General features: G+C 39.0%; 1 protein-coding gene across 2 annotated transcripts in view; it reads left to right on the top strand.

Moving 5' to 3' along the window:
• TMEM245 (transmembrane protein 245) overlaps nt 1-17,426 on the top strand; it is a 98,332-nt gene that overhangs the window by 48,078 nt on the left and 32,828 nt on the right. For both annotated transcript variants that reach the window (XM_047067450.1, XM_047067449.1), the window contains exons 9-12: nt 3,999-4,089; nt 11,048-11,146; nt 13,348-13,479; nt 17,216-17,338. In XM_047067450.1, coding sequence (XP_046923406.1) covers nt 3,999-4,089; nt 11,048-11,146; nt 13,348-13,479; nt 17,216-17,338 — 445 coding nt within the window. The remainder of the gene's footprint in view (nt 1-3,998; nt 4,090-11,047; nt 11,147-13,347; nt 13,480-17,215; nt 17,339-17,426) is intronic.

Genomic DNA, 17,426 nt, shown 5'->3' with positions numbered 1-17,426 from the left:
CATTTGTAGTGGAAATGAATAGGGTTAGTAAGATCTTAAGGAAGTTGGTTGGTGGTCAACTGGATATAGTTGGAAGAAATCTAGCATGACTTTTGTTTCTAGCTTTGAAAGTTGGTTGATGATGGTAGATTCACCTAGATAGGAAGTAGAGGAGCAGATACGGTGGGAAAAAGAATTTGCTTCCTTTTTGTATCTTTTGTGTTTGAGGTGCCTATGGTAGGCAGAGGCATCTTGAAGACCATTGGCTGTGTTGGTGTTTAGTTCAGGAGGGTGATCTGGAGTGAAGTTAAAAATCAGGCAGCGTTAATATCTCAAGGGCTCCTCTTTCGTCGGTCATTCTCCTGTAATGGAAATAAGCCCAGAGCCCCTCTATACTGGTTTTCAATGGCAATAGGACTGTCGCTGCTACTGTATTGAAGGCACACACAATCTGGGGAGCCCCAGATCAGAGCAGTTTAGAAAGTTGGTTGTTTTTATTTTTAAATTTTGTAATAATTCTAGATTCACCAGGCATGGCAAAGAAAGCCATAGGGAGATCCATGGACTCTTCAGCCCACCTCCTCTAATGTTGACATCTTGCATGACTATGATACAATAACGAAACTAGGAAATGGACATTTTGCTAGTTTCACATGCATTTGTGTATATGTGTGTTTACAATTTTATCATATGTGTAGCTTCCTATAAGCTATCAAGACCATCAAGAACAGAACTGTTCCATAACCACAGGCTTCCTCATGCCACCCCTTTATAGCCACACCTACCCTCTACCTTCTCGTTTAACATATCCCTAACGCTTGGCAACCAATAATCTATTCTCTGTATCTATAATATTGTTGTTTGATGATTGATACATAGATCAAATCATAGTGTATGTAACCTTGTGAGATTGAAAGATTGGTAGTGAACAAAGTTCACTACTCATAATTCTGTTGAAGTTCATTGAAGACATTGTAGGTATCATTAGTGTGTTCCCTTTTATTGCTGTGTAATATTCCAAGCAGGAAGATGGAAGGAATTAAAAGCTGTTTAGGCTTTGATCATCTGTGGGAAGTCTGATTCTTTTGCGACAGATTAATGGAGGTAGACATGAATGAATACTAATGGTTCTTGCAATCTCAGTACTCAGTGGATTCCTGTCCTGAAGATGGCAGTTGACTTTGTGGAAAATTCACGTAGATATATCTAGTGGGGGAGATACAGTTAAGAACTGGTTAGATATGCTGTTTTCCAATGTGATGCACGTTTTATATACCCTACATAGGTACCTCGACTTCCCATGAGTATGTTTTGTGAGCTGGTGGATAAATGACATAGGCAGGGTAGGGTCATCTTCACAGAGCTTCATAGAAAATGAAGTTGGAGCACATCTTTATTCTTGTTTTGTCTTGTTGGAGCCCATTTCTTGTTTTCTATTAACTAGTCTCAAGCCTGTTGATTTTCATGACCCTTCTCAGGAGATGGCATTAAAATGGTACTGAATGTGATTTAGCCTTCCCTTACTTGGGAGGAATCCCCCAGGCTAAGCTAAGTTGTTTTTAATGGGGCTGTTCTTTTGGTAAGTCACATTGTGATAGAGATTAACCTCTCCCCAGGAAGATGAGGGTAGGCCAGTCCAATTTCTAGGAACTTGGTTTCTCCTGACTGATCCCTCTTGACTTAGTGTAGTAGAATTAGTGATTGGTTCTGGTTGATAATAAGACCAAAGCACATCCCAGTTTGTCTCAGCCAGAGTTGCTCAGGTGTTTCTGGCCCTGTGTCTCCTACAGGGTGCTCATTGTGAGGAGGTCTGGATGGAGCCAAGACCTTTGACTTAGCCTCACATCAGCTCTCCTCTCATCTGGAGCTCTTAGGACACCTGTGTGATGACGTTGGCAAAGTGTTTTCACAGTAGCCAGCAAGAGTTTATCAGGCCTTATAGATGCTTGTTAGTCATTAAGGATCTATTCAGATACTTCTGTCAATCTTCCTACTTTAACACTACAGGTTATGGGGCACCTGGGTGGCTCAGTCGGTTAAGCATCCGACTTGGGGTTGGGTCATGATCTCGCAGTTTGTGAGTTCGAGCCCTGCGTTGGGCTCTGTGTTGACAGCTCAGAGCCTGGAGCCTGCTTGGGATTCTGTGTCTCCCTCTCTCTCTGACCCTCCCCCACTCACACTCTGTCTCTGTCTGCCTCTCTCTCAAGAATAAACAAACATTAAAAAAACAAAACACTACAGGTTATAATTTTCGCCATGAAATGTACTACCAGTTAATTGAAAACATTCAGCTCCCTTCAGAGCACTGATGAACCTGTAAATACTAGGATAATTTAAAAGGTACTTAATTTCTCCCAAATCCCATCTGTGTTTAAAGATCCCAGTTTCCTGTTCACATACTTAGATTATTATATTTGTAATCATCTCTTTTTGTCCTACCTGCTGAGAAATACAATTATAGCAAGTTTTGTCCTACTTGCTGAGAAATAGTTGAGAATTTGCCGAAAGTTTCACAAATATTTTATTTGGAGTGTAGGAAGAACTGGTTAATATTAAAGGTTGAAACCATTACTAATTTGACGTTCCACTTTTTTTTTTAATTTTCTTTTAACATTTATATATTTTTGAGAGACTGGGCACAAGTGGGGAAGGGGCAGAAAGAGAAGGAGACACAGAATCCGAAGCTCGCTCCAGGCTTTGAGGTGTCAGCACAGAGCCCGATGTGGGGCCTGAACCCACAAACTGTGGGATCACAACCTGAACTGAGTCAGATGCTTAACTGACCGAGCCACCCAGGCGCCCCGACATTCCACTTTCTAATGTATCCAGAATGCCTTTTTCTCTGATTAAAGATCATTGCTGTCCTAGGCATCATTACTTTGTGGCTGTAGTGGCAGTTGGTTTTGTTTATGACCATCTTTCTCTCTCTCTTTCACACACACACACACACACGCACACACACACTGATTTACTATATAAATTACTACAAGTATATAAAACTGCTGTGAGTTGTGAACATTGCAGATTTGACTTGACTCACTATTTGACTCTTTCCCATAAGCCAGCTTTGTGATGTGTGTCATATTTAGGCCTCAGGAAAGTACTTAGTTACTGCTTGCCTTGGCCTTTGGGCATCACTCATGTATAGTTGAGATCAGGACTATTATATTTGTGAATGTCAACATCTCTAGTAAACAATCTCTTGAGGTACAATTTAAAGAATATATGAAGATATTTCTTGTTGAGGAAACATTGAGTATACGTAACATATTCTTGATTAAGGCAGATGATGCAGCCTGCGTAGTTAACAGGAAAGTGAGGAGTCTGTCTCTCAAAGCACAAGGAGTAAAGCTTGTAGATGGAGCTCCTTGTATAGCTGAAACGCTGCTCAGGAGGTCCTCATATCTTAAAAAGATCTCCAGTGAGTACGAAATTGAAAACAATGATTCGCCCTCTTAATTTTCTTGTTTTCTTTCTGAGTTTTTCACATTCTTAGACCAGTGGTTCTCAAACTTCAGCATGTATCAGAACTATTTTTAGGGCTTGTTAAGGTACAGATTGCTGGGCCCCTGCCCAGTTTCTTTTTCAGTAGATCTGGAATTGAGCCCAAGAATTTGCATATCTAGCAGGTTTCCAAGCAGTTCTGATGCTGCTGGTCCATGGACCACACATTGAGAACCTCTGCCCAGGTACTGACTATCCCAGTGTCCCAGAACCACTTCTGCTGGTGCTGAATAAGGCAGATAACATGTATGGACAGAGCAGAATGAAAGGGAGTTTGTGGGGGAGAGTGGGTCTAATAGCTAAGGAAAGCTTGAAGGGAATCTTAAATGGTAGAAATAAGCATTAGGGTCGGAAGTCAAGGCTTCCTACATATGATTCATTTGTAGCCGTGTGTGATAACTGATCAATAATTTGTCAGTTAATGATTGTTTAAATACATTGAATTCCAAGAGTTATTGGTGCAGTACACTAAAAATATGCTAGTTTTTAATTTTTTCTTTTTTCTTTTAAATTAGTTGGCTTCCTGAAGCTCAGGTAGTCCAAAGAGCCCTCAATTCTGCAGCTAACAATGTGTATCAGTATGGAAGAGAGTGGATAACCCACAAGGTAAGGGAAGAGCCTCTCTTTGTGGCTTTCTCTTTGCAGGTTCTTCATTGGTAGGACTTACTGCTTTAATAAAGTATAAATGGAGATTCTGTTTAGAACAGTTTGTTTTTGAAATAGGCTTAAATCTACTAGACAACAAGAAATGTACAATGAAATTAAACTTTCTGGATGATTGTATTTAATAGTGCTAGTGGGGCGCCTGGGTGGCTCAGTCAGTTAAGTGTCTGACTTCAGCTCAGGTCATGATCTCACAGTCCGTGAGTTCGAGCCCTGTGTCAGGCTCTGTGCTGACAGCTTGGAGCCTGGAGCCTGCTTCAGATTCTGTGTCTCCCTCTCTCTCTGCCCCTTCCCTACTCATGCTGTGTCTCTCTCTGTCTCAAAAAAAAAAAATAAAAACATTAAAAAAAAAAAAATAGTGCTAGTAGCCTGAACAGAGAGATTTGTCCTTTGCTTCTTGTTCAAGGTAGATATTCATTCTGTCCTAATGCACAAATAATGATCATTAAGATTGGTCAAATAAGGCTTTGTGGAGAAGAAAACGTTGTTAGCAAATATTAAATATTATCTGCTGGTGACTGTGGTTGGCATTTCTAGTTTGTTTCTTTTCATCTTTCCAAGAAATTTGCAGTAGTCTGAATTATTTTACCCAGTTTACAGAGGAAGAAACAGGCTTAGCAAGGCTAAGTAAATTCCCAGTGGTCACGTTGTGAATTGCAGACTTGGTTTCAAACTGAAGACTAATTCTAAATCCCTTGTTGTTTCTACTATAGCATGCTAGAAGTTCATGCCCAAAACTGGGTTAGGTGCTTTAACATGGCACTTGAGAGAAACGCTGAAGGAATGATATATCTTAGATGAACAAAGAGAAGGAAGAGTGTATTTTAAGGAGTGTTTTTGTGAGCCAAGATGTGGAGACAGGAGTCTGCTTGAGGAGATTAGTCTATCTGAAGCTTTGTGGAAGGAAATGAAGGATAGAGGAAAAGGCACAGTTATTGCAGGTAAGGGTTAGACTCCATGGGACAAATTTGGGATATCCTTTTATTCTCTACCCCCCAATAGTGCCTATGAGAAGGACAGTAATTTGGAGTTTTAATAGATTGAAGTAATTAGGATCATCTAGGGATTAACAAGGTTTGTTGCAGTTATATGTATGCCCAGAAAAAAAGTATTGGTATGTGATTCCTTGTTCAAAATTCAAGAACGAAGTCTCAAAAAAAATTATCTTGGAAATGACGCTGTCCACCTGTGTATAGTAATCTAACCTAAGGATGGAATTATTGTTGAGTAAAAAGTTAAGAGAAAGATATGTGTTACTGATTTTCTTGAGCCCATACCAGGTAACCAAATCAAATGCCACATGGAAGTCTTTAAAAAATATTTGGTGAATAAGTGAAAGATAAGTCTATTGGTATAGATCTCATAACTATCATAGAAGAAGATCCAGCCATTGCAGAAGCCTCTTAGACCTCTAGAAATATATTGGCTGGCTTACTCTGCTGAAAGCATAGTATTTAATTTTTTGGCTTATATATTTGTTTTGGTATATAATTTGTATTCTGAAAATCTACCTACTTGGGGAAAGCTGGAGAATGTTCCTTAGAAATTACTTAGAGAAAAGATAAGTTTGAAACCTTTTGTTCAAGATTCTAAAAGGAAAGACAGCTGAAGAGAGAAGAGTATTGCTAACAAAGATGGTAACATACTCATGGTCCTGATTTAGAAGACATGAGGATAATATCTAAAACCAGCCATTGAATGTGTATTGACTGACGAATGGATAAATAAAATGTGGTGTATCTATATACGATTACCTCCCATAAAAAGGAAGGAAGCACTGATACATTCTACAATATAGATGAACCTTGAAAACATTATGCCAGTTGAAAGCAATCATAAAAGAACACATACATATGATTCCATTTGTATGAAACATCCAGAAGAGGCATATCTATAGAGACAGTAGAGTAGTGGTTTCCAGGGGTAGGGAAGATTGGGGGAAATGGTGGAGTGACTGCTAAGAAGTATGGCGTTTCCTTTTGGGGTAAGGAAAATGTTTCAAAATTGCTTGTGGTGATGGTTGTGTAAGTTTGAATATACTACAAGAAATATTGAATTACTACACTTAGGTGGGTGAATTGTAAGGTGTGTGAATTATCTCAATAAGGTTGTTTATAAAAAAAAAGAACCATTGAAATTATAGGGGTAGCTTTTCTTTTTTTTTTCTTTATTTTTTATTTTATTTTATGAATTTTTTTTCAATATATGAAATTTATTGTCATATTGGTTTCCATACAACACCCAGTGCTCATCCCAAAAGGTGCCCTCCTCAATATCCATCACCCACCTTCCCCTCCCTCCCACCCCCCATCAACCCTCAGTTTGTTCCCAGTTTTTAAGAGTCTCTTATGCTTTGGCTCTCTCTCACTCTAACCTCTTTTTTTTTTTTTTTTTCCTTTTTTTTTAATTTTCCCTTCCCCTCTAGTGGTAGCTTTTCTAATAAGCTCAGATCTTATCCAGCTAAGAATCATGTAAGAATTGGTCTCAGGAGCAAAAGTGTGGAAGGGTCTGAAGCTAGGGAAAAAGGTCATGCTCAGAAAGGGAAGAAAGTTTTTTTAGGGTGTGTTTAGGTATGAGCAGAGAAGGTTCCTGTCTTCCTTCCCCCCGTCTATGTTGTCAGCCTTATCTCCTGTATCCTCTATGCATTATTTGGGTTCTATCAAGGCCTGCTACTTTGCTGTTTTCTCAAATCCAGCTTACTTTCTTCATTCAGCATCCTTGTTTGAGCTAACCTTCCTGCCTCATAAATTTTTTCCAAAATTTGTACCTGGAGGCAGCAGGAGAATAAGTCCTGAATGGGTTTTCTCTGTCCCTTCTCCTGTGACTAGAATGAAGAAAGTGACAGCCAGTCCACAAATGTGCCAGGCACTGTCCTAAGTGCTGGGGGAAAGCAGGAGACCAGAAAGAGTTACCACCCTCCTGGAGCTTACTCTGGTGAGCGGGGGTAGACATGAGACATGTCAACAGGTAACCGTTTCAGATAGAACAGTGCTGTGATGAGGTAACATGGTAGAGAATGCTGGAATGCTACAGAATGAGAAGGTGATCTTTTCACTAACACTGGAGATCTGGGAAAAGAAAGTTTCAAGTTGCGGGCATAGAAAATTCACAGGCTCTGATATTGGAACAAGATTGGTTTAAGGAAAGAAAGAAGGCCAACGTGGCTGGAACAGGGAATGTGGTAACAAGACTAGCCATAGGTCATAACAAGAAGTTGGGATTTTATTTTTGTTATGAAGGTAAATATAGATTTAAAACAGAAAGGGATGTGACCTGATTTAGGATATTCAAAGCTCATTTTGGCTCCTTTATGGAGAGATAGGCAGGAATGGAGAAGGCAGGGCCCTGGCTAAAAGAATATTATTCCAACAGTCTAGAGGAGATTTTGAGAACTTTGACTAGGATGGTTGAAGTGGGAATTGAGAGAAATGGTCACATTTAACTTGTATTTCTGAGGTGGTTATGACAGGAATTACTCCTGGATTGGGTATGGAATGAAAGGGAAAGAAGTTTTTGGTTCGCCTGACTGGAAGGGTAGCTGTGCCATTTACTGAGATGAACAGATCTTGGAGGTTGTGGGGGGTCAGGCGGGTTACAGGTAGATGGAGCTATAATTCTGTTTGGGGCATGCGAAGTTTGAGATCCCTGTCAGATTTCTAAGTCGAGATATCAGAAAAGGCATTTGGACATACATAGCTGGGGCTCAGGGGAGAGATCTGGGCTGTAGGTGGAAGTTTGAATGTTGTCAGACTCACTCTACCTGTTACTCTGCCCATCGGTGGAGGTGAACTGTATTAGTATGATAAGGCTGCCATGACAGAGTATCACAGACTGGGTGCTCAGACAACAGAAATTTATTTTCTTACAGTTCTGCAGGCTGGGAGTTCAAGATCAAGGTGTTGGTGGGATTGGTTTCTTATGGGGCCTCCCTCCTTGGCTTGTAGATGCCTGTGTCTTCTTCACATGGTCTTCTGTCTGTGTGTGTCTGTCTCCTAATCTCCTCTTTTTGTAAGGACACTGATCAGGGGTGCCTGGGTGGCTCAGTCGGTTAGGCGACTGACTTCAGCTCAGGTCATGATCTCACGGTTTGTGAGTTCAAGTCCTGTGTCGGGCTCTGTGCTGACAGCTCAGAGCCTGGAGCCTGTTTCAGATTCTGTGTCTCCCTCTCTCTCTGCCCCTCCCCTACTCTGTCTGTCTCTCTGTCTCAAAAATAAATAAACATTAAAAAAAATATTTTTTTTTAATTTATAAGGACATTGATCTTGTTGGATTAGGGCCCACCCTAATGACATCATTTTAATTTGATTACCTCTTTAAAGACCTTATTTCCAAATACAGTCACATACTAAGGTATAGGGTGGGGGGGGGGTTAGGATTTAGGAGGGACACAATTTATCCCATGACATGGCCTAAGGAGAAAGTACATATAGAAGAGGACCAAAGATAGGTTCTTAGAGCAGCTTTTGAAGGTCACAGAAGCAAGCCAGCAGAGAAGGTGGAGGAGGAGTAGTCTGTGAGGTGGGGGGGGAACAGCCTGTGTTTATCTTAGAGGCTGAGAGAAGATGTTTCCAGAAAGACTTGGTCAGCCTGTGGCAAATGGCTGTTAAGATTCCAAGCAAAGTGAGAACAGAGAACTGCCCACTGACTTACCATCCCCATTTTATAGATGAGGTTATTCACCTTAAGTTACCCAGCATTCAAATGGCATTCTGACGGCTCTTAGTGCTTCACTGTCTTTCGTCTGCAAAGAGCATCTCAGACACCACCAATAATAGCTGTGCTTTGGTGATTGTAGACTTGTTTACTGTTGAGCTGTGCTGAAGTGGATGCCAGTTTGCGATAGTGTTTTATTGTGGTGAATGCTGCTATGCGGACAGCCTAGAGTGGGGGCTCTTCTGGTTAAAGGGGGGGGGTGGTGTCTCAGAAACTGAGAGTAGAGGGACAGAAAGAACTGGTACTAGGCAGTCTGTGAGTATCTGGCAGTCATGATACCCAAAAGACAAATTTAAAGTAATTAAAAAAAGACCAGGGCTAATTGTGGCTTTTAGTTATTTTGGACAATTTGCTGTGTTAGGTGTTTTTTGTTCATAGGTTATATATGCTGTGGTTGAAAGAGTACTAGAGAGTTTTTAATCCTGCCTCTACCAGTTAGCTGCCTGACTTGGGCCTGTCGTAGGTTCTTTCTAAATCTGTTTTCTCATCTTGAAAGAACAAAGGTGTTAAAGACCTTTTTCTGACCTAACCCTTGGGGTTGTTTTAATGATCACGTAATGTAGGTGAAAACCATTTGTAAGTTGTAAAATGCTATATGAAGATAATGGCTTCTATTATATTTACTAATTTGTGTTTGGTTTATGAATAAAGTATAGAGAAAAACATTGGGCAGATATGTTTGTACCAAATAAGTCTAAAAACTGGTTCAGATATCTGTAAGGACAGCATCAAGTAAGCAAAAGGTGTGGGTAGGCCACACAAAAGAAAATACTCATTGAAAACCAACACAGAAAAGTGGTCACTATCGTACCTGAAGAAGAAAAGTATTTGGTTACAATTTCACAGCTATTAAATTATCTAAAAGTTTATCAATCCATAAGGCTTTGGGAAAACTGGTTTATTCATACAATGTTGGAAAATGTTAATTGGTATACTCCCTATGGAAGACAGTGCATAGCAAGAGCCATTAAAGTGCCTATTTCCTTTGATTCCTATACATTTATCATGCTATTAGTAATAAGAAAAAAAAAGTTGTGTATAAGGACATTCATTGCAGTGTTACTTGTGACATTAAAAATTGGGAACCATCTCCATATCCTATGATTGGGTAATGATAAACTAATATCAGAACTTAAGGTAGAGTGTGCAACTCTTGATCTTGGGGTTGTGAGTTTGTGCTCCACCTTGGGCATAGAGATTACTGAAAAATAAAATCTTAAAAAAAAAAAACAAAACTAATATGGAACCATTAAAAGTAAGGATGAAAGTGATGAAGTGATGAAAAATTCTAAATTATGTTTATAAACACAAAAAGTCGCAGAGGATATAGAATAATGGAAGCATTTGTGGTAAGGAAGTGGGACTACAAATCAGTGTTTAGCTTTTAAAAAATGTTTTTACTATTATGCTATTGTTTGTTTTTAGAGTGTGCAAGCAGGGGTGGGGGGCAGGGGTGGGGGGAGAGAGAATCTTAAGCAGGCTCCACACTCAGCATGGAGCCCAATACATGGCTCCATCTCATGACCCTGAGATCATGACCTGAACCAAAGTCGAGAGTTGGACGCTCAACCAACTGAGCCACCCACACACCCCTATGTTATGGTTTTAATAACAAAAATGTGGCGTATTATAATGAATAACTTTCCTCAAAGTTATCTTGTCTCACTGTACTTGATTCCCACAAACCCTGAAGCCAGTCTCATCATCAGTCATAACTCTGAGACCTGATGCCTCTTAGCAAACTATGGGAAATATTTGTGTTTATAGCTAAGATCCTAAAATTTTACTTGAAGTTCTGTGGTAATTCTTACACCAGTGATAAATGTAACATGAGATTTCTGTGTAATGGATAAACACTTGGGCCACATGCAACATATTTGTCTCTGGCCAGATAAGATTTGCTAAGTCAGTGATCATGGCTTCACATGTACCTTTCTCTTACAACCTAAGGTGGCTCTCTTAGAGACCCAGAAATAGAGGAAAACAAAAAGCCAAAAAAAAAGCAAGGAAATTTGCTGGGAATATTGAAGAGTACAGAGTTTAAGGAAAGATTATAAGATGGCTAGAGGCAATTAAATAGTCTGGAACATTTTAGTTTGATTTGGAACAAATATAAAGACCCAGCATGAATTAATTTTACTGGATTGTTGCCTGAGATATTAAACCAGATTATATCTATTTCTTCCAGCTTCATAAAATTCTGGGAGATAAGGTGAACAATACTGCTGTAATTGAAAAGCAAGTACTAGAACTTTGGGACAGATTGTATCATTCTTGGTTTGTAAAGGTAAGTTATTAGATGATTTCGATTTTAAACTTATAAAGTCCTTTTATTTTACAGATTCATTGACTAGATACATATTGACTAGATAGATATTAACATTGGATGTCATTTATTGAAATTTGGAAGCTACAGGGTCTTAAACCTCAGGTCACTAAAAGTCAGCTTGAGTTGATGGTTAATCTCCATGGCAGAACCCGCCTGTCACTGTGTTGTATTGTATTCCATCCTCTGTTCATTGTTTTACTTTTTAAAAAATACTTTATTTATTTTTGAGAGAGCAAGCAAGTGGGAGAGGGGCAGAGATGGGAGACAGAGGATCCGAAGCAGGCTCTGCCCAGACAGCAACAAGCCCAATGGAGGGCTTGAACTCCCAAACTGTGAGATCATGACCTTAGCCCGAAGTCAGATGCTCACTGTGTGAGCCACCCAGGCACCCCTCCTCTGTTCATTATTTTCAACAGCATCTCATCTCTGTACAGTTGAAATGTAACATAAACCACAGATATAATGTTAATTTTTTAATGGCCACAATAAAAAGCTAAAACAGGTGAAATTAATTCTAAAAATATTTCACTTACATCACTATACCCAATATATTATTGTTTCAGTATATAAGCAGTGGAAGAAAAATCTTAATGCAATATTTTATAGCCTTTTTTTTTTTTTCCTATAAGTCTTGGAAATCATATGTATTTCGTACTAATACCACATCTCAGTTTTTGGACTAGCCACATTTGAAGTGCTGATAGCCACATGTACATAGTGGCTACTGTTTTAGATAGTAGAGCTCTAGACATTAAGAACTTGTCTCTTTGAGGAAGGAAAATAGATCCAGAAGTTTGGAGATGTATATTTTTAATCACCCTTACCTGCTACTTGTGCTGATACACTCTTCAGAATTTCTGGCGGAAAATAATACCATTTACCACTAAATTTAAAAACGATGGTTTTGAAAAGCAGCTGGTTGTGTGGGGCCATGCTGTATACTGCGTTGGCAGGGCCTGTGGACCCTCAGGGGCTGTGCTACGGAAGATGACTCTCCAGTGGGGAAGGGGGTAGAGAATGAGATAAGGTGGTAAATTTTGACAGGGTTGATGGTAAGGAGAAGAGCATGTATATATCATCCTTTTAACTTGGGGTAGAAGGGAGGAAAGCTCAATTTCAAGTTTGAGTTGGTTGCATAGTGACCTGTTTTCACTCCTGGGATGAATTGAGGGAAGCCGGCTGGTTTTTGTGAGTTTCAGAGACTGGAGGTTAGAACCAATTGGGGAATCCCTAGGCAGTAATCTGCTGAAGAACTGGTCAATTGGAAAGGTTATATCTATTTTTTCTGCTGACTCTGGGACTTGTGCTTACAAACAGCTTTTTTTCTATGCCTCACCCCTTTTGAGCTTCATTGTATGGCCCAGGGAAGTCAGTGTTTTAGAAGCATAGGTTTGTAAGTAGGTAAGTATGTTGCTTTCTTTCCTAACGCCTAATGTCTTCATTGCATAATGAAGGTTGATATATCACTACGATGTTAGCAAAAGTGTCAGAACAGAAACAGAATGTTAAGAACCTACTTATGTTTCTAATTTTAACCTCACTAGTCATTTTGTTTATTCATATCTCTTTCAAATTTAATTATTCCTGCATTCTTGTCAATGTATTTCTCTTCCATATGGATGAGTTAGATTTTTCTCCCCATTTTTGTTTCTTTTTCATTTTTCCCCCATTTTGTTGAGATATAAATGACATGTAACGTTGTTTTAGTTTTTAATGTACTTTATATTCCTCTCTCCCCCTTGCTTTCTTTATCTTGTATGGAAGGTTAATAATTAGGGGAGTGGGATGAGGAAAGAAAGAAAAAAGCAAAAATGGGGACCCCCCAAAAGGTAGAGGGGCTCAAAAGAGGAAAAAAAGAAAGTAAATGTTGTGTTGGTGTACAGTCAATATGTATTGAGAAATGAAGGTTGTTCATAAATGTATTAAAAAGGAAGTGCTTGAGCTCAGCTGACAGGTGGTATCTAGAAGGTATCTAAAGAAGAAGAAAAAATGTATTTCATATTTTAGGTCTTTAGGTAGAGTTCTTAGCTGATTTCTTAAATAATGCAGAGTTTTTCACCTTTGAGTACTCAAGTGCTCAAGTGGACATAAAACAAAATAGAGTATTTATACTTCTTATGCTTTTGGAGATTTCATGTCTGAACCGTTTTATTCCATAGAATGTAACGCATTCTGGAAGGCACAAAGGACACAAGATGCATATAAATCGTCAGAATAGCTGGCTGGGAGACATCCTGGACTGGCAGGATATCGCTTCCTTTGTTCATGAGAACATTGAGACATTTCTTTCGGTAAGAAATAGAATTTTTAGTTAAACTGGACTTAGAAATAAAAATAGAAATTCTAATTTCCAGTTTTCTGTGCACACTTAGAGGCCTTTAGTTACCTTGTTTTTAATGCCACAACATTTGCCACTTTGAGAGTTATAAATGCACTAGAAAGATGTGTAAAGACCATAGGCCTCAGGAGTAGCTCCCCTGGTGCCTTCTCTGTGGTTGAAGAGTAACCGAGAAATGCTGAATCAGGAAGCATATGTGAAGTGTTGTGGGCTCTCAGATTCTGAGATAGGTATCTGTCCCTTAGGCTGACTAGAATGTTGCTGGACCACTAGAGAGAGATCGGCCTTTCTGGTGCGCAAAGTCTTTGGCAGATAGAAATCTGGTTCCACTTACATTAGAGAGATTGGATGTCCTTCAAAGGCTCAGCTTGTTGTTTACCACCCATTTTCCCACCATGCACCACCCACCTCTGCCTTGTTTGCCTAACGGTCGGTCGAAGGCAGCAAGGAACAGCTTGCAGCATTGCTGAAGTTTTAACAACCACTCTTGGTTCAACACTGTGTTTTATAAAGTGTCCTGGCATGTGGCTTTTCACAGAGATGAGAGGATTTTCTTGTGAATGGACTGGTGACTTTCATCAGTTTAACAAAAGTTGAGGTTTGCAATGCTAGATTTTTTTTTTTTTTTTTAAAGATTTTAAGTAATCTCTACAACCAGTGTGGGGCTCAGACTCAACCCTGAGATCAAGAGTTGCACCCTGTACTGGTTGAGCCATCCAGGTGCCCCGCAATGCTAGATTTTTTTTTTTAATTTTTATCAAACTATTAATAGATGACCATAGCAGAGAGTCAATAATAGTTTAAGATTTTCAGTAAAAAAATGACAGTGCCCTGCTTTGTGCTTCTCCACTTCAGTCTCATTTTCTGGAAACAGCTGTCAATTCTTTTAGCTTTCTCTGGTATTTATCTCTAAATTTCCAAAATAAATTTATACTGGTCTTTCTTGGTTTTGTAATTTTAGGTATTATCTTTTGGCTTCCTAATTTGGAAGATGAAGATAAAGATGTGACTTTGAAGTCCCTCAGTGCTCTCTTCTATCACCTGTGGGGTTTTCTTACAGCTCTTTCGGTTCCTCCCCCAATCCCTGCACTCACACTTGCCCTTCTTCCCACTCACCTAATACAGCTATCACAGTGTGGAGTTAAATCTAGAAATTCATGTCCTTCAGTTCTAAGAGTTTATGTGTTTGATAATCTGTTTTCTCTAGTCCAGTGGTTGTCAAACTTCTTGGTCTGAGGATTCCAGAGTTTTTGTTTGTTCATGTGGGTTCTATGGATTATTATTGTATTAGCAGTTAAACCTGAGAACTTTAAAATATTTATCAGTTCACAAAAAATAACATTATATATTAACACATTTTTTGCATCTGCAAAATAACCATTTTCCAAAACAAAAAATGGCTCAGTGAGAAGAGTGACTTTCTTTTACTTTTTTGCAAATCTCTTTAATGTCTGGATTCTCATACCTGCTTCTGCATTCAGTCTATTGGAATACATTGTTTTGATCGAAGTATCTGAGGAAAATCCAGCCTCATACAGATATGTAGTTGGAAAAGAGGGGAGTCTTTTAATAGCCTTTTCAGATAATTGTGGCTATTCTTTGATACTACACCAAAACTCAACAAATGGTACTTTTTAAATGTTAATTGCAGTGTGGAATTTGAAACCATATCAATATAAACTTTTTTTGTACTGCCTTACATGGAAGTCCATTGATCTGTCTTGAATAGAAATGGGTCTTTTACTCTTGTATGCTTTTGTAATATGCACTGGTCATTTAGACTATTGGTTCACTGATTTTCTGTACATCCTCTAAATATCAACACATTTTCTTATAAAGTATAAAAAAAAATCACATTCTTTAACGTCACTACCTGTCTCATCAGAAAAAAAATCTTAATGCGTCGAAGTCAACCCTTGATCGGATTTTTTATTTCTGCCTATATTCTTGTAATATCCGATAGCTCTCATGGTCTGAACCTTTCTTCCTAATCCCCTTGGGTACACAGAAATGTTACTTGATTGTTGTTGGAGACTACCAGTCTACAATTAATGTCTTCAGTTAATTTCTTAAGAATTGTCACAGAGTATTTCCTATCAGGGTGACCCAGAAACTATTTAAAAACTTTTTTAATAAAAATTCCAAAATGCCAGAAGCCCCCAAAAGAATGCATGTAAAAATCACAAATAAGGGTATTGTTGGTTTGTTTCTTGGAATCAGTGGTATTATTCATCCATTCTTTGTCCCACAAGGTCAAATGGTCAGTCATGCATATTTTTGTAGGCATTGCAAGGCATTTTGAAGATATTATGTAAGGAGTTATTGTAAATGAAACCAGCCTGCAAAGGCTCTCCTGTGAAGACTGAGCTGAGGTTTGCAAGAAATGCCGGGGACAACAAAATACGCCTTTATAAATGATACATTTGAGATAGGAAAGGAATGGATAGGCCTTTCATAGAACAGATGGTGTAACTTGCACATATGACAAAAAACAGAGCTGCTGTTTTGGAAAGGGCACACCAAAATAAAACCAGACGTTAGAGTTCTGGTCCCAGCTCTAGTTCCAATTATTAGCTCCAAGGCCCTTGGGCAAGTTTTAAAACATCTCTGAGCTTCAGTTTGTCTATCCTTAAAATGAAGTTGGTATCCTCTGCACTGCTTCTCTCACGGGACAGATATTGTCAAGAGGGAATTTAAGTTCCTGAGAAGATAGGAAATGAAAACATCTAGGTGTGCCATAGATATTGTACATCTTCTTCTAGTAGTGTTTAACGTGTATTATAGTAGCATTTAGCATATATTAGTGACCGTTTAATAACTGATTCTAGTGAATTTACAGGTGATGGATCAAAGGAATTCAGTAGGGTCATCGTCTATCTGAAGAAAGATAGTCAGCTGTAGAGCTCTGCCCTTGACCCTATCCTATTTATTGTGATTTTAGTGAAATCATCAAAGTGATACTTTTGTATTTGTAGGTGAATCTAAGTTGGAGATGGCAAGAGGGGAGGCAGCTAATAAGACAAATACTAGAATGTTCATGTCTGCACTAATGATCCTATACAGGTTGCATTCTGGCATATTCTCCTGTAGGTTTTTTTCTACACATATCATTTTTACATAGTTAAAATCATGCTATATATAAAATTTTTGTTTCCTATGTTTTACTTTTTTTAATTATGATTTTTTAATGTTTATTTTGGGGAGAGAGACAGAGCATGAATGGGGGAAGGGCAGAGAGAGAGAAGGAAACACAGAATCTGAAAGCAGGCTCCAGGCTCCAAGCTATCAGCACAGAGCCCAATGTGGGGCTCAAACCCACGAACTGTGAGATCATGACCTGAGCCAAAGTGGGAAGCTTAACCAGCTGAGCCACCCAGATGCCCCGTTTTCAATTTATAATTATGTCATAAAATGTTTTTCTGTGTTATGATACACATATCTTTAATGGCTACCTGATATGATTTGGAGCTAGAATCACTGTGATTTTCTTAACCATTTTCCTTACTATTCAACGTTCAAGTGTTTTCAGATGATAACGTATTCCCCCCCTCCCCCCCATAAAATACTACTCCGTCCTTGTCTTTTCACTTTCTGGTACTAACGCTCTTGTATTGAAAGCAGAGTAGATAGCTGTCGGAACTTCTTTCCTCAGGATTAGTTCTAATGGTTCAGCTTTCCCTCTTCATCAGATCTTAGAGTCTCTGTGGATTGTCATGAGCCGGAACGTGAGCCTGCTTTTCACCACAGTCACCACCCTCCTGACCATCCTCTTCTACAGCGGGACGGCCCTTCTCAATTTTGTGCTATCTCTGGTATGTACATGTAGATAAGAGCATGTTACCTCTCCTTCTTCAGTGAAGCGTTTTCTTGGTTCCATTTGTGTTTCCTTCCTGTAGTTTC

The sequence above is a fragment of the Lynx rufus genome, unplaced genomic scaffold (assembly GCF_022079265.1).
Source record: "Lynx rufus isolate CCGP_SWC_20201006 ecotype Redwood Valley unplaced genomic scaffold, mLynRuf1.p SCAF_10, whole genome shotgun sequence".
NCBI classification, from domain to species: domain Eukaryota; kingdom Metazoa; phylum Chordata; class Mammalia; order Carnivora; family Felidae; genus Lynx; species Lynx rufus.
Note: the sequence above shows the minus strand (reverse complement) of the source record. Positions and strands in the feature narration are given on the sequence as shown.